General features: G+C 39.2%; 1 protein-coding gene across 3 annotated transcripts in view; it reads right to left on the bottom strand.

Annotated features, from left to right (window-relative positions):
- SLC39A12 (solute carrier family 39 member 12) overlaps positions 1 to 23,061 on the bottom strand; it is a 64,811-nt gene extending 41,750 nt beyond the window's left edge. For 2 of the 3 annotated variants that reach the window (XM_037060786.1, XM_037060788.1), the window contains exons 1-3: positions 21,523 to 21,892; positions 13,493 to 13,774; positions 7,408 to 7,615 (exon numbers count right to left, since the gene is read on the bottom strand). In XM_037060786.1, the coding sequence (XP_036916681.1) occupies positions 7,408 to 7,615; positions 13,493 to 13,774; positions 21,523 to 21,783 (751 nt within the window). In that variant the 5' untranslated portion in view covers positions 21,784 to 21,892. Of the gene's footprint in view, positions 1 to 7,407; positions 7,616 to 13,492; positions 13,775 to 21,522; positions 21,893 to 23,041 lie in introns of those variants that run through there. The other variant, XM_037060787.1, reaches the window with a different exon arrangement.
- Between the last annotated feature and the right edge of the window lie 4,422 nt (positions 23,062 to 27,483).

Genomic DNA, 27,483 nt, shown 5'->3' with positions numbered 1-27,483 from the left:
TATTCATAAGAGAGGAAAAAGAAAGAGGAGTAGAAAAATATTGGAGGAAATAATGACAAAGCTTTCCAAACCTAATGTAAAACCTTCATTCACATGTTCAGAGGATTAATGTTCAAAAGGTTCATCAGATATCAAATAGGATATTTACAGAAAGACCCCAGACACATTGCAGTCAAACTCTGGAGTGTCAAAGACAAAGATAAATCTAGAAAGTGGCAATAAACAAACAAAAATGACCCATCAGATGCAAAGGAGCATCAATAAATGGACAGGTGACTTTCGATCTCAACAATGGAGGACAGAATGAAGTAGGCTCCTACTCAAATGGCTGGAAGAAAACACTGTCAGTCAATAATTTTACATCCAGCAGAACAATACTTCAAAACCAAAGGTGAAATACAATCATTTCAATGATTTTATTTAAATTATTGAACAATTAATGGGAGAATTCATAGCAGGACTGCCTTACAATAAACACTGACTGAATTAGTAAACACTTTTGGATAAAAAGAAATGACCCAAAGTGGCAAACTGAGTTCAGAGGAAAAAATGAAGAGCACTGGAAATGTAACTATATGCGTTAATATAAATGATCATTTATTTTCTCATTTGTTCTCCAAACTCAATGAGAAAACATTACAGGCTTTTCTTTTAAAGTTAGAAACATGATAAGGATTCAAACTATCTCCAGGACTATTTATCATTATACTGGGAATATTAACAAATGTAATACATTAGAAATCAAACAGAGACAAAATAATTGAAAATAAAAAGGTATCCTGGCCAGATAGTTCAGTTTGTTAGAGCGTTGTCCCAATATACCAAGGTTGTCTGGTCACGGCACATATAAGAAGCAACCAATGAATAGATAAATAAGTGAAACGACAAATCAATTTCTCTCTTTCTCTCCCTCTCTCCCTTCTCTCTTTCTCTCTCAAATCAATAAATAAAATTTAAAAAAAGAAAATGAAGAGGCAAAATTATATTTATTTGGAGATGACATAATTATGTATCTGACAACCCTACAAAATTATAAAAATTAAATAAAAGATTTAATCATGGAGGCTGTTATAAAATTTAAGTATAACAAATGATAACTTTTATATATACAAACAAAAACCAGTTAGAAGATGTAATGAAAGAAATTACCCCATTTAAGGGAGCCAAAGAGGAAGTTAAATGCCCAGGTATAGATGTAGCAGAAAATGCCTAAAACTTATGTGAGGAAAATAATAAAACACTACATAAAAACACACTTAGAGACATGAACAAATGAAAAGACATACTATGTTCTTGGATTAAATGATGTAACATCTTATAAATGTCATTTCTCCCTAAGTTATTTTATAATTTTTTTCTACAACAAGTTTTTTCCCATAGCTTGAGAGTTTTATGATTTTTGTTAGGAAAAACACAAAGCCGGGAACATCCTGAAAAGAAGAACAATGAAAATAGCTAGCTATACCAGATATTAAAATAAAAAACCACTGTAAGTAAAACAGGGTGGAATTACCATGTGAATAAAGTGGAGCAATAGAACAAAATGGGAAACAAATAAGCCTGATTGTGTTTATTACTGCATTACATAAAAGTGGAATCTCAAATCAGTGGAGGAAATAATTTTCACTAAATATAAAATAAGATGTATAAGGAGAACTGGATAGTCACATAACAAAAGCAACCTGGATCTATTTCTTATAAAACACACCAGAATTAATCCAAAATGGATTATAAATAAGAACATATAAATACTAAAAGAAAACATGGGTGACTTCCACTATTATCTGAGAATATAGGAAACTTTCTTAACTATAACCCAAAATCCAAAAGCAAAAAGAGTGAAGTTTGACTAATTTGTTTATATGAAGATAAAAAATATTTGAAGAAACAACTGATTCTAGGTTTAGGCGGGAAGCATGCAAAATAAACTGGAATATCTTATACTGTAACACAATAGATATAAGGATTTTGTTAAAAAGACTTAAGAGACAACTTGAATAAGATTTCACTGGACCAAAAAGGAAACATTCTGAGCACCAATTAGGGTAATAATGACAAGGATTAAGAGATATAAAATCATAACGATATTAAAAAGTTTATTGTTCTCCTTTGAAGAATATAAGGAAACTATGTTATTATTTTGAACAATGATAACTTTAAGAACTTCAATAACATGAAATTGTGACAAATGAAACATTTCTCATTATAGAATCATTATGCTAATTGATGAAAAAATGCAGTAAATAATCAATCTGGACAATGATCATCAGTATCGCCTAATTTTAAAAAGGGAGACAACTAATGTCATGTACCTTCTGATGGATAGATAGTACCAACTGTAAGACAGTACCTCCAAATAAATACACAGCGTCAAATCAATCGAGCCTCTACCCATGACAACAAATAGACCTGAAACAGTGTGCATAAATAAATATTAAATGACTAGAGATGCAATCAGCAAAATTCAGACTGGAAAATAATTCTTTTTTTTTTTTATAAAAAGAAAATGCAACAAAATAGAGAATGTGGGCATGGTGTTAGAAAAGGGAAGGCATAAAACCTATACAATTGAAGAGACATGCCCATGATTTGCATTTTATGCACCTTATTTAGATCCTGATTCAATAAGAAATTTTAAAAATATATATGCTGAGCAAAATAAGCCAGGAGGTGAAAGACAAATACCATATGATATCACCGTTAACAGGAATCTAAACAATAAAAAAAACAAGCAAGCAAAATATGACCAAAGACACTCAAATACAGAACAGGCTGACAGGGACCAGAGGGGAGAGGGGAGAGAATCACAGGGGAAAAGAGGAGGGACTCATATGAACAAGTATAAAGGACACATGGAAAATAACTAAGGTGGGGGGCAGAAATGGGAGGGAGGTGGGGAGCACTGGGTGGGGCAGGGCTGGAAATATAACACAGAAAACTGTACTTGAACAAGAATTAAATATAAATAAATAAATAAATATAAAAATATATCAGAAAATATCAACATTAATGGAAATTATTATACTAAGGAATCACTAATGTGATATTGGTCATAAGGTACTTTTTTATTATTTTTTTTTAAAGTTTATTTATTTATCTTTAGATGGGAAGGGAAGGAGAGAGGGAGAGAAATATCAATGTACAGTTGCCTCTCGTGTGTCCCCTGCTGTGAACTGGCCTGCAACCCAGGTATGGGCCCTGACTGGGAATCGAACCACGATATTCTGGTTCCCTGGTCATAAGGTACTTTTTAAAAAGTCTTTTTTAGAGAGATTTATATAGAAATATTTAAGATTGATTATTTGCTTCAAAAGGATCAAAGAATGGGAGAGAGTAGAGGCAAATACAAGATTATCCAATTGGTGGCAATTGTCGAGGCTAGATAATATGCACATGGAAGTTCATTTTATTGTTGTTTCTACTTTTATGTTTAAGAATCTGTAATAAAAACCTTAACACTTAAAACTGGCATACTTCTTTTCCTCCAGCCCCCAAAATATAACCAGTTGCAGTGGAGCTGCAGCTCATAGGCAGCTGTTAGAGAAAATGCTACATGGATCCTGGCCTGAGTAACAAATGACACTGAGAAGCAACAGGGCTCTGAAGTGAAATTGAATTCTCAAATGCAAGAATGGCTGATTTTGTGGGGTGGTGAACACACAGTACAATGTTTAGATGATGTATTATAAAATTGAAAACATGAAACCTAATTTTATTAACCAATGTCACTCCAATAAATTCCATTTTTTTAAAAAAGAAAGAAATCCTATTTGAAAAATAATGACAGAAAACTTTTCTAACCTGGTGAATAAAATAAATATACAAGTCTAAGAAGTGTAAAGGGTCCCAAACAAGATGAACTCAAAGAAGGCCACACCACACCACAACCAAGTTTGAATACAACAAAGGTTTAGTAAACAAAGACACAGCCAAAGAACAGAAAATTGAACTATACTGAAGTCCAACAACAACGAACCGTCCAACCAGGATGGGTAAGAGGGGCAGAGCCAGCAGTGGAGCAGGGTCAGGCAGGAAGGATCCCCCGACCCCAGGCGTCCAGGCAGCCGGGGTAGCATTGGGCAGATCCAGTGAGTGTGCGGGCCGGCAGGCTGACCGTGGTCATATATTTGCACACAGATAAACCAGCAAAGGAGTGAACAGTGAGACGGACCACGTAGGCCCCAGCAGTGGACCCAGTGAGGGCACAGGGCAGCAGGCTGACCACAGTCACACATTCGCTCACGATGAGGTGGACCACTCAGGCCCAGACAGCAGGAAGTAGCAGGGGAGACCGCCATTGCTCCTCTTTGACCCTACCCCTACATACAGCATCACAACCCAGCGAACACCTGGTGAACACCTAGGGCTCCCTGGTGAACACCTAGGGCTCCACTCCTCATATGTAACAAGCACAAATAGTCCAAAATATGGCTCAAGAAGAACCCAAAGCCCCAGAGCCAATAACTCTAAGTGACAAAGAAATAGAGAACCTCTCAGATGCACAGTTCAAAATACTGGTGATCAGGATGCTCACAGAACTGGTTGATTTTAGTAAAAAATTAGAGGAACATATGAAGGCTAAACTAATTGAAATGAAGGGAAATGCACAGGAAACCAATAGTGATGGAAAAGAAACTGGGACTCAAATTAAGGGAGTGGACCAGAAGGAAGGAAGAAATGACCAAACAGAAAAAAGTGAAGTAACAAGAATTCAAAAAAATGAGGAGAGGCTTAGGAACCTCTAGGACATCTTTAAACATTCCAACATCCCAATTATAGGGGTATCAGAAGGGGAAAAGAAACAGCCATGAGTGGAACACTTATTTGAACAAATAATAAAGGAGAACTTCCCCAGTCTGGCAAAGGAAATAGACTTCCAGGAAATCCAGGAAGCTCAGAGAGTCCCAAACAAGTTGGACCTAAGAAGGAACACACCAAGGCACATCATAATTACATTAGCCAAGACTAAAATGAAGGAGAGAATCCTAGAAGCAGCAAGAGATAAGGGGACAGTCACCTACAAAGGAGTTCCCATCAGACTGTCAGCAGATTTCTCAAAAGAGACCTTACAGGCAAGAAGGGGCTGGAAAGAAGTATTACAAGTCATGAAATCCAAAGACTTACATCCAAGGTTGCTCTATCCAGCAAAGCTTTCATTTAGAATGGAAGGGCAGATAAAGTGCTTCTCAGATAAGGTCAAGTTCAAGGAGTTCATCATCACGAAGCCCTTATTATATGAAATGTTAAAGGGACTTATCTAAGAAAAAGAAGATGAAAAATATGAACAGTGAAAGGACAGCAAACTCAGTTATTAACAACCACACCTAAAACAAAAGCAAACTAACAGGACAGCTAGATCAGGAGAGGAACCATAGAAATGAAGAACACATGGAGGGTTAGCAACAGGGGAGTAGGAGGAGGAGAAGGGGGGAGAAGATACAGAAAAATAAGTAGCATAGACAGTAGGTAGAAAATAGATAGGGGGGAGGGCAAGAATAGTAGGGGAAATATAGAATCTAGAGAACTTGAGACATGTGGTCATGAACTAAAGGGGGGGAATGGGGGGAGGGGATGTGCAGGGTGGAGGGGAATGAAGGGGGGAATAAAACAACTGTAGTGGTATAATCAATAAAATATATTTAAAAAATATGAAAAATTAAAGACAAAGAGAGAATCTTAAAAGCAACAAGAAAATTGCAGTTGATTACCTAGGTGAGAGCTCTCCTAAGAGTCAGCTGATTTCTCAACAGAAACTGTGCAAGCCAGAAGGGAGTGGCAAGAAATATTCAAAGTGGTGAAAAGTGAGGACCTATGACCAAGATTACTCTACCCAGCGCAGCTGTCATTTAGATAAAGGACATATAAAGAACTTACCAGACAAGAAAAAAAAAAACTAAAAGAGTTCATCACCACCACACCAGTATTACATGAAATGTTAAAGGGTCTTATTTAAAAAGAAGGAAAAAAAGAAAAATATATAAATAAAATGGCAATATATATCTATCAATAATTGAATCTAAAAAACAAAATAAATAAACAAGCAGAATAGAAACAGACTTGTAGATTCTGAGAACATTTTGACAGTTGTCAGATGGGAGAGGGCCTAGGGGTTTGGGTGAAAAAGGTGAAGGAATTAGAAAAAATAGCTGATTTTGGCCCAAATGGGTGATACTGAACATCTCTTATGAGCAATTACTTGGATTTTTTAACAATTCATGATGATTAATATCTAAACAACTGGTCTTGAACTTACAGCACAGATTTCCTCTAACTGTACCCTGTCTTGTGGTCTGATGACTTTTCCAATTTCTTAGAGTGATAAAACTTTTCATGTCACAGATTTTTATATTACTTGCAAAGTGGAATCACTGCATGCCTTCCCCAGAAATGAAAACTATTGCTAAAATTTCTCAGCTCCTAGTTTCCATATCAAAATTATTCTTCGCATAAAATGTCTTTCCCTAGTTTCTTTACTAGTTATACCAGCTAGCTAACATGATTTATTTATTTTTTCAACTTTCATCTTAAAAGACAATACAAATAAATTGTAGAAAAACACAACTACCATTCAATTTTTTGTGCAAACATATCTGGAGAAAGATCAACACTGAATTGTATGGCTACCAGTTCTGAATCCCTTCTTTCAGAGTTGGGAAGTATAACCAGATTATGAGGGTATTGTTGGTCCCTTTGTAAATTTATATCCCCCTTTACGTTGTGATTTCTCAAGAGGAAGTGTGTTGTTAGCAGCTCAAGCTATTATGCAACATGCCAGGGTTCCTCAGTGTGCACAGTGGGGCATTTACATGCAGATTAGGAAAATAAATCATTTCACATTCAATGTCTTGCCAAGAACAAAGAAATGTGCAAAACATATTCTGATTCTATTACTGGCATCCCATTTTATCTGGGAGCCCCTCAAAAGCTGGCAGTCATGAATGTAGCCAAATGGATATTTCATATTACTTTTATTTAAAATCAAATGACTTACTTTTATGGTTACAAGCAAATTGCTACCAAGGCTCTTGGACCATTCGGCCTTCTATTTCATCATTCTACACTGTGTTTTGTAATCCTTTGGCTCAGCACAATGTACTAAACAGGAAAGTGTTCAGTTAGTACCTATGGCAGATCATTAAAAACTCTCCCTTTGGCTTTACGCCCGTAATTCCAGCATCACTACTGAAACAGGCCAAGTCCATATTTTCTCTTCAACACCACATAATTACCATCATAGTACGTTTGCTTAAAAAGGCCATCAGAGTCATCTTACCACATGCTAAGAGAAAATGGTTTATAAAACGCACCTGAACAAATTTAATCATCGAAAAGTGCTAGTCTTTCTTTTTGGCACAATTTATTTTGTAGGTGTGACTTTGAAGTTAAATTCATGAAAACCACTCTTACCTGATAGGTGAAGGGTATTTGAGCTATTCAAGGAACTGAAAATGTATTCCGTGAAATAGTCTGGGGCAGGTAAGTTTCTTTGCCCCAGACAAACACCTTGAAGAGACAAAGCAATGATTGTTGCCGCCAACTGAGGAAGTGTATTTTCATCAGCACCATCACTGCTTAATATGCCAGACTTTTTCTGAAGCATTTTTGTTTCCATGCACTAAAATCAGACACAGGGTAAGAAGAAAATTTTAACCTCTGAAGTTATTTGGATTAAAACATCTCCAGGATTTCCCCAAGGGTAAGGAATAGTTCTTCATCAGAGAGGATTAGATTGTTTATGTGAATATGGCTACCATCGTTCTCCAGTCTGAGATACCTCTATTTGGAGAATGCTTGCTTGTTTTATCTGCCACATCCTATAAAGATGTGTTTTTCTCCAAGGAGTTCTCTTGTTCCCACTGCTTACACCCTTTTATTTGGTGGATTATTTCTCTCCAGCTTCAAGTACAGCCTGCAGTGATGACTTTCAAATCTACATTCCCAACCCTGACTTCACACTGGTTCTGCTGCCTCATATCGTCACAGAGCACATTCTCTTACACACTTGCCTTTAGCCTCATGCACAATGTGTGCTGACCACAAATAAAGCTAGCATAGGGCCTGTGTTCTTTGAACTACCATGGGTTGTATGACATGGGACATTTACATACATATAACAATTTTCCTCATTTAAATTATGAACATACAAAAGTTTTGGATTTTGCCTTAGATCCCAATAGTATCCCTATGCATTATTTGAATATTTATTGAGTGCCTACTATGTGCCAGACACTATGTGCTAGGTCCATTACAACATACATATTGTATTTTCCTTCTCCTAGGACTGTACACAGTGGACACTCTTTTCACAGATCCCCTGGCTGATAAAGGGCAGAGTCACAATGTGCATGCAAATCTGACTCCACAGACTATGTTCTTGAATATTCCTCCTCTTGTGTGTAGACATAGGTTGAAACCCGGAATGGTGATGGGACTTCCATATCACCAGGTTCCATAGCACAGGGCTTGGGATACACAGCTAAGGCTTTAATATTATCTCTGCCATTTCTATGGGTGACCTTGCCAAAATGATTATCTTTGCAATCCTTCCTATCCATTATCTGTTAAAAGGAACAATGCTAACCAACACAAAAATTATAAAGATTAGATAAGATAGGGCCTGTAAAAGCACTTAATCAAGCCCTCTGCACACAGGACACAGTTGGCTAATCACAGCTGCTATTACCGCGTTGTTACCAGTGTCTAGGATACATCTGAGAGTAGTAGGCTGGCAAGATCCAGATCAAGAATGGCCTTATATTTAGTGCTATGCAAAAAATTCCCTAAAGACTCCAGGGAACCACTGAATTATACAAACAAGAGAATTATACAATAAGGTATTTCATAGAAATATCACTCCGATGACAAATAGTGAGTAGATGGACAGGGTAGAATTTAAGGGCAGGAAGTCTGATTAAGAACTTACTGATTAATCCAAGATATTTCTTTAAGATGGTAGAGCCAGAGATGAAGAAAGTACATGCATTTGAGGAATATTAAGAAGGTAGACTAGAAGGCTTGGAGAATAATGTGAAGGACTACAGAGTCAGAAATGACTCATGTTTTGGGGTTTGGCAACTATACAACAGTAATGCTACCCATTATCCCCCCAAATTTCCCTAAATACCCAATACAGCTCTGCTACTTTTCTAGGTACTGGAAATGCAATGATGACCCAAACCAGAAGCATTTTCTACCCTGGAGCTTAAAGCTTACTATTGTTAATAAAATGATATTATAATCAAATATAAGATGACAACTATAGCAATAGCTTTGGAGGGAGGCACGTGGTACAATGAGGATAAAAACAGCCAGCCATTCTATTCAGTCAGACAGATCATGGAAGGCTTCTTTGAGACTGTAGTACACAATCAGATACAAAGGACGTACAAGAAGGAATATTCCAGGCAAAAAGAACAGTGTGGACAAAGCTTCTGGGCAGAAGGGAGGATGGCGAATATGAAGGTCTGGAAGGAGGGAAATAGTCGGAGCAGTTAGGGTGAGGGGAGAATGAGGAAAGCTGAAGGTCTGTCGGCAGATAATAGCATTTGCCCCTTATCCTAACATCAACAAGAAGCCAAAGGGTGATTCTGAGGGAGGGATAGGAATAGGCTTATATGACTGGATTTGTGTTTTGATAAATCCACTCTAGCCAGGTGGTAAAAAATAAAAAGATTGGAAAAAGACTCACTGACTACTAATCATACAGGTAGAAGGCTATTAAAATGGCCTAGGTAGAAGATTAGAAGGTAGTAGTGATGATAATAGAGAAAAGTCAACAGGTTAAGGAGATCTTCAAGAGGTAACAGCAGTAGGACTTGGAGATGGACTGGACATAGAAGGGAAAGAAATTTAGAAAACTCAATTTCTAGTTGAGCAATTGACTGGATGGTGATGCTACCCACTAACATATGGGGCAATACAAGATGTCTAGACCCGGCCAGGATAATCTGTGACCTTGATTTTTGGATATGTTAAGCATGAGGTACAATATCCTTTAAAAAAAAAGATGCTAGGTCTGGAATCCAGAGGAGTGTCTGGAATGGAGATCCACTCTTATGAGTCATCGGTGTGTGTAGACACCCTAACTGGGAGACTGCATATGGAATGACAGGGGCTGAGACAAGGCTTTTAGGAGCACTAATGCTTAAGAGAAACTGCTCAGAGAAACTAGAGTCTGCACAGGTGAACATGGGGGTCAGAGAGAGGAAGAGAGAAAGAAAACCAGGAATGTGCAGTGTTACACAAGCCAACATACAGACTGTTTCCAGAGCTACACAAGCAACACAAGGAAAGGAGATATTCAAGAATAAAGATAAGTCTTAGATTTTAATATTAAGTTTCAGATGCCAGGGAGATATCCAAATGGATAGTTCTGCCATATTGGTGCATACATGAGTTTATAGCTCAAAAGAAATATCTTGGCCTGCAGCAGAATTGAAAGTAATCAGTATTTGGTTGTGCGTGAGGCTGTGAGAGCACATCACACAGAAAGAGCAGCAGCGAGTAGAGGAAAATCAGAGGGTGGGGCCGTGGAGGACACAAGATTTAAGGGATGGCAGATCAAGTGCATCCTCCAGAGAACTTGATACAGAACCGCTGGACAAATAAGAAAACCCGGGAGATAGGGGCTGATGGAAATAGAAGAAAATATGATACACAGGATGATAGAAATCAATGAATAAAAGACGGTTTTATGGAGGCAGAACAAAAGTGAGGGAGCACAAAGCAGAACACAGACTAAGAAACAAAATGTGTAGAAATAAAAAATTAGAGAGAAGCTCAGCAATAAGAAGGAAAAAGTAGGTTCATCAAAATAGGAATCAAGAGATTATTGTGTCTGTGTTGCACTCTTGTGATATAGGACAAGGAGTGGAAAGTGCCAATGGGGTTTTTTTCTTAAGTTTGTAATTGCTGAGCTTGGCAAGAACATATTCATAGCTGTGGAGGCAAGCAGACTGAAAGGCTGAGTCAGTAACCAAACTTTTGATAAATTTGAAGAAGTAGCCAGAAGTTCTGTGGATAAAAACAAAACACATCTCATCAAGGTGTGTTTTCTCATGAACATTGTAAAGAGTAACAGTCTTGAAGTGACACTGAGGAGAAAGAATTCCAACCGCTGTTTCCAGCCCTAAAGTCCTTAGGATGTGACCATGATGCAGGTCCTCCCTAGAAGAGGCAGAGCCAGTGGAGAACTGTGCAGATAGATCACTGTTCATTGCCATGGAAAAGGCAAACCATGGAGAGAACAGAGACAGGTATGAACATTAACAGATTGAATCAAGAACATAAAACAGAGTAGTTGGGTGAAAAAGAATGGAGAAATGGAGAGATGATTACCCTCTGGGCTACTGGGGAAGATGGCTGGTTTAGAGTACTATGGTATAAAGTTCTTTCTGTTGGTGAGCTGGTTAAAACCCACTTGGAGCAGCTATTGGTGGCTTGACCTATAGAGACTGAGTCCTGTGCAGACCAAGACCTGGAAATGCTAGTGGTGGTGGGCCTGGTCTACCAGTGCCTTCTGTGATCCTACAGTACAGCCTCTAGTTGGAGAAAGCAGCACCTGCAATGAGGTGCCAACACACCTCCTGTAAAAGTCTGGATTGACTGACTTTCTAAAGGAATCCCAGCCCAGGTGAAGAAGCTAAAGAATCCTTCACGGGAACTGCCATAGTGCTTTCCACCAGGAGATAATTGGTCTAAGGCCTAGCAAAGGTTATGACTCAGCAAGTGTTCAATTCTTCTTGACTGAATAGATGAATAAAGTAGGTCTACACATAGTATTGAACTATTTTATCCTGTCCTAGGCATGTTTAATCTCCTGAACACTTGGAAACCTAGGTATATGCAGTATGTGTTGGACAACCAGAAGTCTGCATTAAATATGCACGTATGACCTGCTTTTTAAGCTCTGGATTTCCATGTCCGTTTAATCTGCATCAAAAGATAGTAACAGATAGGATAACTAAAATTCTAGTGGATAATCTGAACTGATTATGTATTATATAGATATTGCAGTGAAGATATTATACATAGGAACACCTCCTTAGTTAAGCAAAAATACTGAATTATATAAAGAAACCCTATTTTCTCAATTGGAAATAAAAACAAAAATAGATGGCCAAATTTTGAGATTCAGGAATCTGTTACTAAAGTGATGTTCACAAAGTCCTAGTAAAATGGTTTTCCATTTGTTCTGCCAATAACAAAAGATATGAAACATTTACAGCAAATTAGGGGCATATTTGCTGGCCATTAAGCGGCAGCATGATGACACTGGTGCCTGTGAGCTCCTGAAAGACAGAATTGAGGGCAAAAATCATTCACTTAGGCATGTTGCTATAGTCTGAATATTTGTGTCCCCCCAAAACTCATATTCGGAAATCCTAATCCCCAAGGCGATGATAAGAGGAAGGAGGTGATTAGGTCATAAGGGTGGAGCCCTTATGAATGGGATTAGTGCCTTTATAAAAGGGACCCCAGAGAGCTTCCTACCCCTTCCATAACATAAGGATACAATGTGAAGATGCAATCTATGAACCAGTGGCTCACCAGCCACTCAATCTGCCCAGCTCCTTGATCTTGAACTTCCCAACATCCAAAACTGTGAGAAATGAACCTCTGTTGTTTATAGCTATCCAGTTTATGGCACTTTTTGTTATAGCAGCTCTAATCAACTAGGACAGATGCCAATGAATATTTCAAGAGAAAAAAAACATGTTTCCTCACACTTTTTTCAAAGTGTGGTGGTGGCGCCTCAACTAGTTCTTTCAGAAATTATGCTTTTAAAAGCTTTCTTAGGATCAGAGAACTTTATCTGCTGAAACTTCATGCTGCAAAGGGGAAAGCAAGAAGGTAATTGGAAGGCCAGCTTTTGCTGGGATAGTAAGGAAGGCAGCAAGAGAGCAGGAGCCTGTTTCCTAACCATGAGAGTAGTGAGAGAAGAAAAGCTCTTGAAAAGAGCCCTGAACATATGCAGCATGAATCAAAAGCCACAAAAGAGGTATTGTCTCGTGAATCGTGTTTTTGCAAGCTGCTTCTTTGATGAAAAAACTAACAAATTCATCTCTCAAGCTGGTTTTGCCTTCCCCTTCTCCAGCAAGAAGGCCAGGTAGACAGACACAGCACCCAAACCACTGTGGGTCAATCCTTGGAGACTGATCAAAAGTTGTAAGTCACACTTACTTTCATGCTCAGTGTGGAGGGGGGCTGGGGGGAGACCCAGGAGAAGACAGCTGGCCTGTCACCTGGCCTGCCCCCTCCCCTACTCACCCACTCAGCTTCTGGCTCACACTCATCTTACAATAATTAGTCACTACATTTCCCATTTTAGACTCAATTTTTAATTGTGTCACTTAATATCCATATCTAAAAACTACAAATATTTACCTCTCTTAGAAGTCCTTGAATGTCTTAGGAATAAATAATTGATGGAAAAAAGGCTCTGAGGCCGTGTCTTTGTAGCAGAGCTGGCTAGCGATTTCGCCCTTCTTACCTGGCTGCTAGACGTGTCAAAGTACCGTCTGGTGAGTGCCAAGATATCTTCTGTCTCATTCTGTGAAAGGAAATAGGAGTCTTCATCCTGCCTGAGGCTGAGGAGGCTGTGCAGGTAGAATTTATACTCCTTGTTACTCATGTTGAGCTTTGAAGAACAGATCTCCTCCTGGTGAATGATGTAATAGAGGAGGAGAAGAGAGACTCTCTGGACAACTTCGTCTCTGAGCTGACCTTCGAAGTCTCCCCCGGCTATTAGCAACAGGGCATCTGGTTCAAAGCACTAGGCAGAAACAAAAAGCAAAGAAAAACAAAGACAGAAACACAAACAAAGCTTAACAAATAGTCCTAGAACACTAATGACCACCGTTTCCACTGCTTATAACTATGTCAATAGGAAGGGAAACTGGGCAGGCCCAGCAGCCATATTCAAATGGGAAAGCCATGGCCCTGACTGGTGTAGCTCAGTGGATTGAGCATGGGCTGCAAATCGAATAAGAAAGTCATGGTCGGGCTTTTGTGTAACAACTATGCCCCCCAAGAAAGTTCTTATTCCCTAAGAGTGGTCCCTCTATGTCCAACTATAGAGCCACAAGTTGCCCATTTGCTACTTTGAATAAAACCAGCTGACTCTTTGGCTTTGAGAGCAATGGCCCATTGTATTTAGAATGAAATCCAAGTTCTTTACCAGTTTCTCTGTCTACCAGTGTCGCCTGCCTAACCTACTTTTCCTACCTCATCTTCGCTTTTCTCCACCCTTCTCACCAAACTTCTGCCCCTGTGATTTTGCTGCCAATTCCACCAAGCTCTTTCTCATCATCTCTCAGGTCTTCTTGGTCCCCTCGTATCTCAGTTTAAAGTGCTAGCCCCTCACGGATGCCCCCGGCACTCGCCGTCCGAGGTTGAACGTCACCACCGCCATCCCACATTCCCCAACACAGCACTGTGCAGTAGAAATAGAAGGCAAGCTACAAAGGTGAGCTGTGTACATCATTTTACATTTTTTAGTAGTCACATTTTAAATAGTAAAACAGAACTGGTGAAATTAATTTTAATAATATATTTTATTGAAACTTTTATGTGTAAGATACAATCATTTCAACATGTATTAATAACAAAAGTTTTTAAAGTTATCGGTGAGCTATTTAACACTCTTTTTGTCATGCCAAATCCTTGAAATCTGGTGTGTATTCCAAACTGAACAGCATGTCTCTGTTCGGATGAGCCACATTCCGAGGGCCCAAGAGCTGCACACAGCTAATGGCAGATCTGGCACTCACCATTTTTTATTTTCTTCATAGCACTAGGAATCTAAAATTACATTGTCTGTGGGTTTCTTTTGCTCTCCCCTTGATGGCAGCTAGTCTATTTAGGCTGGATTTTGTCTGCGTTGTACACAGTTCAGTCTTAGCATCCAGCACAATGCATGGCACCTATGGGGTATGAAGATGGAGTGCACGGATGCCATCTGCCTCCTTTTAGCCTATCAAGGAGAATTGCTAAAAATGTTTCCACGATGCTGTATTCATTTCATGGCCTGTGGACAGACACCTCACTTATCTAATCTGGCAAGAGAAGGTGTTTGAGGTAATGCGGTGAAACATTGAGGAAAAGGTAGACACGAGTTGTTGAGGGAAGCTCTCGAAGCAAGACAGGAGCTGCCATTCCTGAGACAGTCGGGGAGCTGCTGAGAATTCTCCCAGGATCCCAGAAGCAGCCCAGGTCAGGGCACCAGTCTGAGACTGAAGGCACGGAGAGATACAAGTCCTGAGCCCCAGAGAGATTTGCCCCACTGTAGGACCGCTTATACTTTTTTTAAATTGCGGTATAATATGTAACATCATATTGGTTTCAGAGATACAGTATAATGATTCCATATATATATATATATCACAAAATAATTACCATGGTAAGTCTAGTTAACATCTATCACTTCACAGTCAATTTTTTTTGTGTGATGAGACTTTTAAGAGCTCCCTTATCAACTTTCAAATACACAATATGGTAACATTAACTACAGTGACCATGCTGTACATTCCATCTCCAGGGTTGATCTTATAACGGCAAGTTTGTACCATTAACTACCTTCATTCATTTTGCCCACCTCCTCACTGTAAGTACAGTACTATATTGCTACATCTTTTAAACTATTCTGTGACATGGCAGTTTCAGTGATTCTAATTCCATACCTGCTGTGCATTTCCTTGGATAATATCTGATACAGAGTATCTGAGTCATGAAGACACAAGTCATCCATCTGTAAAGCAAAGCTTAAACCACAACTTCACAAGCCACACAGACTCCAATCTCTCCCCACTGAACTGCAAGGGACAAGCACTCAGCAAAGAGAGGGGCAGGCTTCCCAGCAAGACCAACTCTAAAGACGAATATGGAGCCTCACCACGGAAACCACAGAAGTCTTTCAGTTCCCTAAGTAGTTCCCTAGAATGTCCATGGGCTGATTGCTGTTGGCTGGTATCACACAAGGACCCAAGAAGGTAAGTCAGTTGAAATAGGTAAAATAAAGCCATTATTTTTTTTTTACCTAATAACCCTCTGAAACCAAATTATTGGTAGTATTAGCTACCACCTATTGGAAGCCGTGTGTCCAAGACAGTGCTAAGCTCTTATGTATTGGACATTCCTCAGTCTATAAATCTAATTGGTTCTGGAAAAGGTGTCAGATAATGATTTTTTTGGATGATGGGAACCTTAATACATTATTTTAAATGAAAAAAAAAAACAAAATGTCCACAACCTATGTAAAAATCTACCAAATACTTCTGCATAACGTAAAGTATTTAGAATACCAATTACCCAATTATTTAATGCATAATGAGTTAATAGGTACATTTATATGCAGTATTCAAGGATCCTGCACAGAAATAAGTATAAATTATGTTTTCCTTCTGAGGGAGGCACACAGTATTTGTAAAAACTAAGCCTCAGAGAGGGTAAGTAACACGCCTAAAGCCACACAGCTAATAGCAGTTTCCCAGCCTTAATTCCTGTTCTACCAATAATAGATTTTATTCTGTTATTCCATTGTTTTGTGCCATGGTGAAGACAAGACATTGGACCCACCTTCCTACTTGCCATGCAACCCCTCACCAGTAATTTTATCTCTTCTGTTTGGTGGGAAGAAAATTGGTCGGTGAAGAGGCTAGGGGTTTGTTAAGGCTTACTAGCTATTAATAAGAATATGCTACATTTTTGCTCGGTCCCTCCACCCCCTAGCCCCATAGCTGTCATCTTGCTCACTGTCTATGAATTGGTCTCTGCTTTGCTCCCTAGTTCAGTTTGTTCATTAGATTCCACGTATGAGTGAAATCAGATGGTATTTGTCTTTCTCTGGCTGGCACATTTCACTCAGCATGTTTTCCAGGTCCATCCATGCTGTCACAAAAGGGTAAAGTTTTCTTCTTTTCTATGGCCGAGTAGTATTCCATTCTGTAAATGTCCAGTAGTTGTATTATTTACTTATCTATTGATGGAGACTTGGGCTGCTTCCGTATCTTGGCAGTTGTAAGTAATGCTGCAGTGAACAGGGGGTGCTTGTGTTCTTTTAAATTAATGTTTTGGGTTCCTTTGCATATATTACCAGAAGTGGGATTGCTGAGTCAAATGGCAGATCCATTTCTAATGGACATGGACACAGTGTGGTGGTTGCAGGGAGAAGGGAGGTATAAGGGGCATAAATGGTAATGGAAAAAATACAATAAAAAATGTTTACTTTTTAAGGAATAGGAAACCAGGCAGTACTACTGTGTTTTGCTCTGAAACTGGTACGGATGATGCTGTAAATGTGGTTGTAATTTACTTTCAGTGGTATCAAGAAAAAAAATCACTTAGCCTAGAAAAAAAATACTACAACCAGAGGGTCAAATGAGGTCGTGTTCATAGACTTTCAAGTGCAGTTCATGTTGTTCGATGGGGCAAGGTAGGGAGGAAGAAGGGCATTAAGAACAAGAGGAATAGGACTTCCAGGAGGCCCCCAGAATATGCACGTGTGGTCAGGGCTTGGTTGACAACACACAGCAGTGTATGTACCCGCCCTTCATCCCATCTGAGGTGCCTGAGACCCCTGTCCATCTGTAGCTCCTCTTCAATACTCTCTCTTTGTCTCTTCTTGGGGTTGGACATGGCATGGGGCAGCAGAGAATAGTGTAAGGTCTGTAACCCTGCAGATGTTCTCTGCAGAAATGGTTTGTAAAAAGCATGCAACTTGGAAAATAAATTGGTTTCTGACTTTGAAGAGTTTTAAATATTTACGGAAGCAGCTCGTTTTGTCTGAGAGGTTTTGGTCATCTTGAATAAACATATGTTACCTACCCCTTGCTTAAATGTTTTGAGGCCTGCTGAAAGGAAGCTTGACTGTGAATCAAATGACTATGGGCTGAAAACTTTGTATGGGCATAAAACTCTTTTATGATATTTGAATCTTAGACAAGTTTCCTTAATTCAGAAGGTAGTAGCTGAAGGAAAGAAGTCTATAGGGCACATGAGAGGGACTAAAGTATGAAAATGTGATTCTCCTCTGAGCATGGACGTGACAAAAAGCACTGTGGAGAGGGAGTTGTGATGGGATGAGAATTTTCAGCTCATCACCACAGTTTTAGCTACAGGTTTTGCAGAGGCTCCGTTGAGTTTGGGGGAGGATGTTTGCAAAAATTTTGCAAACACTGGCACCCCGTAAGGACCAAGTTCTGTCCAAAGCTCTGACTCTTTGTTAAGAAGTATGGGCTCATTCAGGAATAAGCCATTGATTTTTCTCTTAATCTTGTCAAGTGGAAGCATAAGGTTTAAGGGGGAGGAGGGAAGCACAGATTCTGGGAATTAGTTTTAAAATTTTTACAAACTTTGGGAAAAGACTGCTTAAAATGTGACATACCCTCCTTACTAGGCTAAATGGGCCACTCAGATATTGGGTAATTTTCCACAAGCTCTAATTCAGCTCCATTCACTGTCTGTCTGGTGAGATCCTCAAGGACAAAAGCTGCATGAAATTGTTCTTCTACATGAATCAAGCAGTTGTCAAACCTGCAGGATAAACTTTAAGCATCTTAGACCAAAAGATAGTTAGAGTTTGATTTGGGATCATGAGTACACCCACTGACTTCTTTTAAATTCTTAGCTTTTTGTAAGGTGTTAGGTTCTTTGGGGGGGGGGGGTACTAACAATTGACTGTAAAATACAAGGGGGAAATTGTATTCCAAGTTCCTCCCAAACAAAAATCAGGATGGATGTCAGCTGATGGCAGGCAGTAGCTTTCTGAGGGTCTATTTTAGATTTAGCGGCATTTCTGACTGCCGAAAGTAGTCTTAACTGAGAAGAGTTAACATAAACTTGTTAGATAAACAAGATAAAGTTTGATGTTAGGACTAAGGGAGGGAGGAGTGTGAATTAGATGCAGAGCCTTAAAGTGGCAGTTCTCTTCCTTGAAATGGTCTGAGAATGAGAATCGCCTGGAGATTTTGGTTAGAAACGCCAAGCCCCTGGGAGAGTTTTGGGGGGCAGGGATCAGCAGGAGGGCAATACTTAGTCATGTCTCATTTCTCAGCAGCACGACAGCCACTTTGCAAATGCTGCTCCACAGTGTCCCTGGAAAAGGAGGACTGGGCACTCCCATGAGGTACAGGAAATATGAGGGGACAAGCTGTGTCCAAGCTCAGCCAAACACAGCCATGTGGTCCTCACAGAAAGCAGCCTGAGGAAGGCATCCCCCCCGGGTCCTATGAAGGAGGAAGTTGACGCTGTGCAGGTCCTAACAGCTGCAAGGTGCCAGGGTGCTGCTGGGGGACTGCAGACACAACCGGGTTCTCTTCCCTCCAACGCACCTGGAACCCACATAGGGTGGTGGCTCTCATCATTACTGAAGTGCAATTTATTCTTTTGGAGCTACCTAATCCCTCATTAAACTCATCAAAACTCCACTCTAACCCTTCTCACTAAGAAAAGTCCCCCATCAGGCAAGACCAACCATTTTCAAAGGCTGCGGCTTGAATAAATTTACTTTTAAATGCACAGTGCTTTCAAATGCTTCAGATGGATTTTTAAAAGACATCGGTTTTTATCTGGACCCCAAATAAAATTTGGAACTTTTTTCCCATCCTCACTTTCTCTTTTTTCAGATATTTGGGGCTCTAAACTCACCCTTTTGTCCTCTTTTCACCACAAAATCTCTAATACACATGCTGCCTCTCAGTGGACAAAATCCTTAAAAAGGCAAACAAAGACCCAGTGACATTGAAGTCCTGTGATTTGCACAGGGACTTGGGTGATTGTGGAGGCAACAACACTCCGTTTCTCTCTAAGTGTTTGTAGATGACACGGGCGGGGGCGGGGCGGGGCGGGGGGGGGGGGGTGGCGCTGGTGCCCCGGCTCCTTGCTTACGGTGATTCGGCTGAACTCTAGTTCTCTGAGCAAGTTAATCTGAGATTTGTCTTTTTCCTTTTTTGTTAAACCTCAGTCTTTTCCAAAGAGAAAAAGAAATAGAAGCAGCAAGAGGGCAAAACTATTAGAGACAGTGTTTCACTTCCTAGGAATGGAACTAATTCAAACGGAAGCTGACTTGACCAAATTGTCAATAATGTCACCGAAACCAAAAAGTGAAAAACAGCTCCTCCTTCCCCCCCGAAAATGGAGAACAATTTTGCATGTTTACGTTTCCCCAAGCTAACCTAATATTCGACTAGCCTTAATAAGGCATGTCTGTCATTAGAGAACATTTCCCTGAAGCAAATTCTCAGAGGACATTAATAAGATATGACTCCTAGTTATTTCCAGTGGGAAGCCTTATGTTGCTATATATATAAATTAATGTCATCACAGATGAGCTGCCTATTAGGACACATGTTTTCTGTGGGAACCCTTGGGAACAGCCCTAATTATTGAATTATTTATTGTTTGCACAGAACAGAGAAATATTCTCTCTGTGAGCAAGACCCTTCTGCTTTGAAAAAAACAAAACTCTTGGCCAGAAATGTTTCCTCTAGAACCAAGCTGGATTGAGAAAGTCTGTAAAATGTATTTGGGGAGCCACTTATTTGCTTCTCTTATTAGGTTTTTTATTTTGGGCATCTTCATTTATTTATTTATTTGTGGGTTCATTCTGAAAAATCTCATCAATCCGAAAAAGAATGGTGAAGTGCTTGTGTCTGTGAACATTTAAAGACACGGATTCTCACCTTTTGCGTTGCTCCTGTCAACCCCCGAACCATGCCATCCACCCCCCAACATGGATATTTCGGTTCCACGTTCATGCTGATTTTACATTAAAGTGGCCTGAAAATTTTTTAAGAATTCTGTCCTAGGCAAGTTTAATCTCGCTCTCTGGAAAAGGAAGCCCCCACAAGGGCATCTTGTGAAATCCGCCCCGGGGACGCTGAATTGCAGCCAGGGTCTGAGTCGCTTGGTGGGCTAGGGAGGGGCTGGGAGCCGGGACGCAGGAGCCCTGGGTCTCCTGTTGGCTTCACCTACGGCACTTCCATTCCCGACTTGGGTTTCTTATTTTTGAGAAGATGATTATCCACTTCGTTACCCACCATGCAAAATATTAGAAAATGCCACTGACAATTCAGGGAAAAGCAGTTAAAAATTCAACATTAGACAAACATCTGATCACTGTTTTTATGGCTCAGAAACAGCATCTATCTAACCTATCGTGTGCAAGTTGACTGCAAACTCACAAAAGGAATTGGTAAGTCAATAAAGATCTGCCAGTAAAGATTGCTAAAGAAGAGAAAACTGAATTCAGACTCACAAGTGAGTACCTCCCAACCTGCAGAAGGGTTGTAGGAAGGCTTACAAAACATTGCCATTTTAATAAAAGAGAAAATTCTCCCTGTTTTTAAGTGCTACATGCAGAATGCAGAATGACTTTTTGTCTCCCAACTATGGGAATTACTACTCTCTGTGCACTTGGGTCCTGGAAGGTTCACCTTCCTGTGCTCTACCAAAGAAAAAGGCTAGAGAATCCATTGCTCTCTTCTGAACTTGCCCTGGCACCTGGTCCCATTCTATGGCACTAACCAGATTGCAGCCTCCTTGCATTCCATTTGTCCTCCGGGGGCAGCCAGTTTTCTCCAACAGTATTTTGATGAGGCTTCTTGAGTGGTTCAGGGGTGGGTGGTCGCCAGGAGAGAGAACCCGGAGCACATCTGTCAGCTGGCCAGGACTCCAAGTGCCACTGCTGCCCTGTGGGGGAGGTTTCTCTCTCTCGGTGGGGGAAACAAGGCTGAGAAGAAGGAACGACGGCAGGCAGAGTACGGAAAGCCTTGTCCAGAAGCACATTTCCACTCCTCTTTTATCTCGAGTCTCTCGTTGTTGGAGCAGGTGGGTTAGTGTTCACAGTGTGAAGTGGTAACCAGAGGAATTTCTGTGGTGAAGGGGGAAAATAAAGACTTTAATTATTGTGCCTGCAACATATTTGAAAGGATTCATTAATTGGGTGGCTAAGCTGATTTGCAATGACAAGCTGTTTTTGAACAACAGGGAGTCTGTAGGTCATTTACAACCCCAAATGGCCGGGAACTATCATGGTTGTAGACTTTCAGACTGTAGGAAAGCCAAGAATGTTGTTACATTGCCTCTCTCTGAACTAACCGTAGAGTCAAAAATTAAGGAGAATATATTTCTCTGTCCATCACACTGGGGGTATGAGTTGTGGGAGTTGGAACAGGAAACATCCTCATTTTATCTCCTTGTTAAGTAAAGCTCTCAGTGCTCTGTGGCCCCTATCGCTGAAATAAGTAAATACAACAAAAAGGAAAATACATTTTAGTAAATTATTAATGTCATGTTGAGTTAGAAGGTTTTAGACAAAGAAGGATACGAGAGAAAATTAGTAACATTCAGAAAACATTAGTCAGTTTTTAGATTTTAGTTTGTTGAAAGTACAAATGATATAGAGCCCTGGCCAGGTAGCTCAGTCGGAGCATGAGTCTGTAGACCAAAAAGTCATGGGTTCAATTCCTGGTCAGGGCACACACCTAGCTTGCAGGTTGGATCCCTGGTCGAGGTGCATACAGGGGGCAATCAATAGACATTTCTCTTTCATCACATCTATGTTCCCGCCTCTCTCTCCTCCACCCCTTTCTTCTCTCTCTAGAATCAATAAAAACATATCCCCAGGTGAAAACTTTGAAAAAGAGAGAGAATTTCAAGACCTCATGAGCCATGATAAATCCATATACTCAGTGGTCATTAAAAGGCTCCCTGGAAAAATTAATCTCTTCAAACAATTGCTTAAGAAATGCAAAAATTCAGAGTCTCAGCCCCCACTTTATATCCACCAATAAATCCTACTTCCCATCAAAAAGATGAAGAAGGAGAAGGAGAGGTGAGGGAGAAGGAAAGAAGGAGAAGAAATGCAAAATGTTAACAGCATGTCAGATCTGAGCCCAGTGATGAGCTAATAGTGACTGTTGGGCAAGAAAAAACATACTGGGGTTACTTTTATGGGGTTTTTTCTTAAGGCATTTAAGATTCTTGGGTTAGCATTTTAAAAATGGCAGAAGAGGATACAAACATTTTTAAACCCAGCGCTTACCTTCAGAAGAAAGACAAATGATTATTTATCTGGAGGTTTGCAGTCTTTTAAATCTCAGAGAGTATTTTGTGGTTGCAAAGTTCTCTGTTTTTAAAATTCCTTGACCGTGCACTGGGAGCTGGAACGGATTATTTCAGCCCAGAGGACTTTTCAGTTGCTATGGAGAAAGCTACTCTGAAGGTAACAATGAAGGTGGATAAAAGTGAGAACTTTTGTTTGGCAAGTTTTCAGGGAAATCAAATAAAAGTGGTTTATGAACCCAACTTTTTCCCATCAATAATTACCATTTTTAGAATCATCTACAGTTAATAATTTTTTTAGAATCGGCCTTTTAAAAATTGTTGTTCAAGTACAGTTGTCCTCGTTTTCACCCTATCAGGTCCCCCCATTCCACCCATGCCTGCGTCCCACCCTGGAACCTACCCCCTGTGGCTTTGTCCATGTGTCCTTTATACATGATCCTTGATGACCCTTCCCTCCTTTACCCCTCTGTATCCCTCTCTCCTCTCCCCACTGGTTACTCTCCGTTTGTTCTTTATTTCAGTGTTTCTGGTTATATTTTGCTTGCTTTGTTCATTTCATTGATTAGGTTCCACCTATTGCTGAGATCATATGGGTCAAATGAAGTCAAAGGATTTTACCTTGCAGAATGGAAAGATTTTAGTGTTAGATTAAGATTTTTTTCTTTCCATTTGGTTTTGTGATAACTGTTTAATCCACATTCTAGTCCAGGATTTGTTGAAAAGATAGAATCTTTAGAACCTTATTTATTTTACAAGATGTAGAGGTTTAATGTGGTTATAACTTCAAAAATACATTTTTTCTTTTTAAAATGTTTTATTGTTATTCTGTTACAGTTGTCTCAATTTTTCCCCCATGGCCCTCTCTGCTCAGCCCACCCCCAGCTCCCACAGCAAGTCCACACACTGTTGTCCCCATCCATTTGTTGTCCTAAATGTTCTTTGACTAGTCCCCTCCCCTTCTTCCCACCATTATCCCCCTCCCCCCTCCCCTGTGGTCACTGTCAGTCTGTTCCATGTTGCCATGCCTCTGGTTCTATTTTGCTCATTAGTTTATTTTGTTCATTAGATTCCTCTCATAGGTGAGATCATATGGTATTCATCTTTTACTGACTGGCTTATTTCACTTAGAAAATATTTTCAGTTCCATCTATGCTGTTGCAAAAGATAGGACTTCCTTCTTTTGTTTTGCTGCATAGTATTTCATTGTGCAAATGTCCCAGTTTTTGGATCCACTCATTTACTGATGGGCACATAGGCTATGCCCAGCACTTAGCTATTGTAAATAGTGCTGCTATGAGCATACAGGTTCATAAGTTCCTTTGAATTGGTGATTCAGGATTCTCAGAGTATATTCCCAGCAGTGGAATTGCTGGGTCAAAAGGCAGTTCCATTTTTAGTCTTCTGAGGAAATTCCATACTGTTCTCCATAGTGGCTGCATCAGTCTGCATTCCCACAAATAGTGCACTAGGGTTCCCTTTTCTCCACATTCTTCTCGCCAGCACTTGTTGTTTGTTGATTTACTAATGATGGCCATTTTGACCAGTGTGAGGTGATATCTCATTGTAGTTTTATCTTGCATCTCTCTGATGGCTAGTGATGTTGAGCAATATTTAAGAGGAATTGCATTGAGTCTATAGATTGCTGTGGGGTAGTATGGACATTTTAATTGTTAATTATTCCTATCCATGAACACAGTATATGCTTCCATTTATTTGTATCTTCCTAATTTCTTCTTTCAGTGTTATAGTTTTCTGAGTACAGGTCTTTTACCTTCTTGGTTAAATTTATTCTGAGGTACATTATTTTTCCTGTTGCTGTGGTAAGTGAGATTTTTTTCCTAGTTTCTAATTCTGATATTTCATTGTTGGTGTGAAAAATGCCCCCAATTTCTGAATATTGACTCTGTATCCCACTATTTTGCCAATCACTTATTAGGTCAAGTAGTTTTTTGGTGGAGACTATAGGTTTTCTATGTACATTATCATGCCATCTGCGAATAATGGCAGTTTTCTTTCCTCCTTTCCCATTTGGATTTCTTTTACTTGTTTGACTGCTGTGGTTAGAACTTCCAGGACTATGTCAAATAAGGGTGGTGAAAGTGAACTCCTATGTCTTGTTTCTCATCTTAGTGGGAAAGCTTTCAGTTTTTGCCCATTGAGTATGATGTTTGCTGTAGGTTTCTTGTGCATGGCCTTTATGATGTTGAGGTATGCTCCCTCTATTTCCACTCTGCTGAGTGTTATCATAATTGGGTACTGAATTTAATCAAGTGCCTTTTCAGCATCTATTGATATGATTATGTGATATTTATTCTTCATTTTGTTCATGTGCCATACTATATTTTTGCAAATGTACCATTCTTGCATCCCTGAGATGAATCCCACTTGATCATGGTGTATAATCTTTTTACTTTATTGCTGGATCTGGATTGCCAATATTTTGTTGAGGATTTTAGCATCTATGTTCATCAGTAATATAGAAATGTAGTTTTCCTTTGTTATAGTGTCTTTACCTGCTTTTTGTATCCGGATAATACTGGCTTCCTAAAAAAAAGTTTAAGAGTTTTTTCTTTTCTTGAATTTTTTGGAGTAGTTTGAGAAGGATAGGAGTTAATTCTTCTTGAAATGCTGGTAAAATTCTCCTGCAAAGTCATCCAGTCCAAGGCTTTTGTGTGCCAGGAGTTTTTTGGTTACTGCTTTAATTTCACTAGTTATTATCACTCTATTTAGTCTTTCTGCTTTTCTTGATTCTATTTTAGAAGATTGTATGTTTCTAGATATTTGTCCATTTTTTCCTATCTGTCCAATTTCTTGGCATATAGTTGTTCATAATAATTTCTTACAATGTTTTGTATGTCTGAGGTATCAGGAGTAACTGCTTCTCTTCTATTTCTGATTTTACTTATTTGGGTCCTCTCTATGTTTTTCTTGATGAGTCTGGTTAAAGTCTCGTCAATTTTGTTTATCTTTTCAAAGAATGAGCTCCTGGATTCATTGATTCTTCTAACTGTTTTTTAATCTTTGTTATTTAATTGTACTCTGATCTTGATTATTTATCTTTCTACTCACTCTGGGTTTTTTGTTGTTGTTCCTCTAGTTCTTGTAGATTCAGGGATTGGTTGTTTATTTGAGATTTTTCTATCTTCTTTAGGTAGGCCTGTATTGCTATAAACTTCCCTCTCATAACTGCTGTTTCTATGTCCCATAGGTTTGAGGCTATTATGTGTTCATTTTCATTTGTTCCCAGATACTTTTTGATTTCTTTCTTGATTTTATTGTTAACCCATTCACTATTAATAACATGTTATTCAGTCTACATGTATTTGAATTGAGTTTTTTCCTTGAGGTTAGTACTAGTTTCAAGCCATTGTGTCCCAACAAGGTGCTTGATATGATTTCAATTTTATTGAAAATTGTTGAGGCTTGTTTTGTATCCTACCATGTGGTCTATCTCTGAAAATATTTCATGTACATTTGAAACAAATGTATAGTTTGCTTCTTTGTAGTGAAAGGTTATATATATATAATATATATATCATATATATATTAATCCCACTTGATCTAAAGTGTTGTTCAACACCACAATATCCTTGTTGATTCTTTTTTTTTGGAAGATCTATCTATTGTTGACAGTGGGGTCTTAAAGTCCCCATAATGACTGTGTTGCTGTCAATATCTTTCCTGAAGTCCTCCAAGATTTTCCTTGTGTATTTAGATGCTCCTATGTTGGGTGCAGATATGTTTACAGGGTTACATCCTCTTGGTGGACTACTCCATTAAGTATTATATAGTGACCTTCTTTGTCTCTTGTTATTGCCTTCGTTGTGAAGTCTATTTTGTCTGATATGTTTCTAGCCCACCAAATTTTGTTTTATTTCCGTTTGCTTGGAATGTTTTTTCCCATCCCTTAACTTTCAACCTCTTGTTCTGATGTCTCTTGTGGATAGCAGATATGTAGGTTGTGTTCTCTTATTCACTCAGCTACCCTATGCCTTGTGATTGGAACATTTAATACATTTATATTTAAGGTTATTATTGATAGGTACTTATTCATTATCATTTTTTCCTTTGTACCTGTATTTCTCTCTCACTTTCATTTTCTTCATCTTTTTAAAGTAGTGCCTTTAGCATCTCTTGGAATCCTGCTTTGGTGAAAATGTAGTCTTTAACCCATTTTTTTTTGTCTGAGAAATTTTTTATTTCATTTTCCATTTTAAATGAGAGCCTAGCTTGGTAGAGTACTCTTGATTACAGGCCTCTGTTTTCATTACTTATAATATTTCATGTCATTCCCCTCTGGTTTGTAGTGTTTCTGTTGAGAAATCAGCTGATAACCTTATCAGAGCTCCCTTGTTGTTACTACCTGTTTCTCCCTTGTTGCCTTTAAGATTCTCTCTTTGTCTTTAAATTTTACCATTT

The sequence above is a fragment of the Sturnira hondurensis genome, unplaced genomic scaffold (genome assembly GCF_014824575.4).
Source record: "Sturnira hondurensis isolate 20B ecotype Veracruz unplaced genomic scaffold, ASM1482457v3 Scaffold0012488, whole genome shotgun sequence".
Classification (NCBI taxonomy): Eukaryota; Metazoa; Chordata; class Mammalia; order Chiroptera; family Phyllostomidae; genus Sturnira; species Sturnira hondurensis.
This window is presented reverse-complemented; position numbering and strand designations above follow the sequence as displayed.